Source organism: Vitis riparia, chromosome 14 (assembly GCF_004353265.1).
Source record: "Vitis riparia cultivar Riparia Gloire de Montpellier isolate 1030 chromosome 14, EGFV_Vit.rip_1.0, whole genome shotgun sequence".
NCBI lineage: Eukaryota > Viridiplantae > Streptophyta > Magnoliopsida > Vitales > Vitaceae > Vitis > Vitis riparia.
The window spans coordinates 5,327,764-5,330,788 of record NC_048444.1 but is presented as its reverse complement, the minus strand read 5'-3'; the positions used below and the strand labels follow the sequence as shown (position 1 = coordinate 5,330,788).

Here is a 3,025-nt window from a genome sequence, read left to right as displayed (position 1 = left end):
ACATTTGACCCAAAATGGCAGTTGGAAGGTCGAAGAATGCTGTATAATATTTTGAACCGTTGGATTGTATCTAAATTCAAATCGAGCCATTGAATGATTAATTGAACATTGAAAAACATTTCTAACCCTTGGATTTGCATCAAGAGGATTTATTGTCATTGGATGAAGGGAGAGACCTATTGGAGAAGCGGCCAATTTTTCACGATGTACTTGTTTTCTCTGCAACCAAAAAGAGGACGGTTTCAGATTTCTCTACAACCAAAATAGCCGGAGTTGACATGTTGCAGTTAGCCAAGGCGTGCCTTGTATTATTGACTTGATAGTAATGCTATTTTGTATTTATTTCTTGCTGTGTTTATCAGACAAATTCCAAATTTTCAACACAAATCTGTTCCTTCAAAGTTACAAAAAAGGTAGGCAAAACAATGATCAACCATATGCGGAAAAAAGAGAAACGTGAAGAAAGAAGATCATGACACTACACAACCTGATCAGGAGAAGGAAACCCAAGAGTTTTAAAGCATGTGAATCCTCCATCCACCACCAGGTTATGTCCTGTTACATATTTTGCTTCATCAGATGCCAAATACAAGGCTGCATGAGCTATGTCACTTTCTTCACACTTCGTCCCCTTCAGCTCCCCCAACCCATTCACCATTTTCGCTATCTGTTCTTGTGTCGCACCCGGGTAGAACATCGATAATTGGCTCACCACCTGCGGTGTGGGAATAGGAGATGGTGATATACAATTGATCCTAACCCCATACTGGCATAACTCATATGATGTGGCCTTCACAATTCCGGGAATAGCAAATTTGGATATGGAATACGGATGTGGGCCAAGCCCACCCATTAGCCCACTAATGCTAGCTGTGCATAGAATGGAACCTGAGCCCACTGGGATCATAACCCGGGCGGCATGCTTAATCCCCGCAATGGCACCCCGAACGTTGACACCCATGACCCGATCAAACTCCGCTAGGTCTAGATCAGCAATGCCCGGTGGGATCGCCTTGCCAGCTATTCCAGCGTTATTGAACATTATGTCCAGTTTTCCATGGCTAGCCATGGCAGTGTCTACTGCTTCTGCTACTTGGGCCTCAACCGAAACATCGCAGCAGACAAACTGGGCCTCCGGGCCCAGAAACTTGGCGACTTGTGGGCCTTGCTGTGAATCAACGTCAGCAATAATGACTTGGGCTCCATGTTGGATGAACTCAGAGGCTGCAGCCCTTCCAAGCCCACTTGCTCCTCCTGTTATCAAAGCTACTTTGCCTTGTAGCCTGGGTTGAGACCAAACAGATTTTCAATCAATCGCCTTCCATCCGAAAATATGGGATATAAGACAAAACTGGTCGTCTTCTCTAGACAAAAGCTAGCTAAGGAACATGACGAAGAAACGAATTTTCATGATTCATGATGAGAATAAGGATAATAATGCTAACTGTCGACCCATCAAAACCATCAATCGGATGAATTATTTTTGGTGGATAATTGTGTGGACCATTTCTCCGGATCCACCCCAAGACAATGTGACTGATAACCAAATGTCAAAGACAGAAGGGCAGGCATAATCAATAGTGACCGACGTTGATGACCTGTTTCATGCTAAGAAAGTTGGACACAGCCCTGAAATCTGGCGCATTTCAAGCAGCAGTGGAAAAGTAATCACGTCTCAAACTATATATTATAAATTTATTATTCATTATTTATAGAAGAAAAATGAAAATCTGGGGTCCAAAACCTGGAAGTGGATGGTGTATGTGGTTGACTTTTAATTTACAAGTTCTTGCACATTTGATTAATTACTTGTAAAAATGTTAACCGTTTGATTAATTACTTGTCACGTTTGATGATAGAAAAGGGACCACTCACAACGAATTAAGGGAACTTTCCTAGATATAGGCTATGACCATGTTACACATTCTGACAACTTGTCACACTTGGAGGTAGGAAAAGGACTACCCAATTAAGGGAACTTCTGAACATTTGTCTTTTCTTTTTTCTTTTTTCTTTTTTTTATTAAAAAAAAAAAATAAATAAACCTTCCTCTAAAAATTTGCTGAGGGGGGTGGTAACCAGCCTCACCAGACTGAGAAACGAGAAACATTTATATTACTGTAACACCCCTACCTTTGCTGCTGCATCCAAGCGGTTGGTTTGTTTCAGAGCAAGAAACACCATTACGGGGTTAACAGCAGGTAAAATAATATGAATAAAAAGTCGATCATGAGCTCTCACCTTCCACCGCTGCTCGTCGTCGAAGCAAATCTCACGCTATTTCGGAGCAAATCACCGCAAATCCACTTGACTTCTCTGAAGAATCAGACAAATAATCGACTTCAAAACCTAGAGGGAGTGAAGGAAAGCGGACAAGTAGAAAGAGAGAAACTGTTGTGTGCAGACCTGGATAACGATCTGAGCACCATGTCGGCGGGCAGCGAGCGAGAGAGACACTCCGGCGGATCTCAGGCCGTTGGAAGAGCTTAAACCTTAAACAGCGAAACGAAAGGGAGAGAACTTAAAGACGGAGATGAATAACGTCTTCGCAGCTGTACTGGACACACATTTCCATGCAGAGAGAGCCGACTTGAAGAAGACTCGCACCACCAAGGACCTGTCCTATTTAATGATCACAACTCAACCCCTTTTTTTCCCCCTTTTTTTTCCCTTTCTTTTCCACGGAATTTGGTATATATCATCGCAGGATCTACTATTTAAGGTGACAATTTGTCTTCGACAGATTCATAGCCCATTATTATAATTGGGTCCCGTCCTCCCCATCCATAAAACTTTGATCTTAATCAACGAATCGTAACTTGTCTTTATTTTGACCTATCTTTAAAATATTTAAGAAACACCGTCAACCGGCGGCGACCGGGGACACCATAGTGGGAGTGGATTTTACGCAAATAATATTGTGATATATGCAAGTCAAAAGAAGTACACATATCATCAGCGAGATTTGATTCTTTCCTCCCAATTAAATTCATTGGACCGACTATTTATTATTTTAACTTTATTC

General features: G+C 41.8%; 1 protein-coding gene across 1 annotated transcript; it reads right to left on the bottom strand.

Moving 5' to 3' along the window:
- Positions 1 to 319: 319 nt before the first annotated feature.
- On the bottom strand, positions 320 to 2,696 carry LOC117929757 (secoisolariciresinol dehydrogenase-like). Its single transcript, XM_034850153.1, has 3 exons — positions 2,407 to 2,696; positions 2,242 to 2,316; positions 320 to 1,283 (listed from the first exon to the last, which is right to left on the bottom strand). The coding sequence occupies exons 1-3, from the start codon at positions 2,427 to 2,429 to the stop codon at positions 479 to 481; spliced, it is 903 nt and encodes a 300-aa protein (XP_034706044.1). The 5' UTR covers positions 2,430 to 2,696; the 3' UTR covers positions 320 to 478.
- Between the last annotated feature and the right edge of the window lie 329 nt (positions 2,697 to 3,025).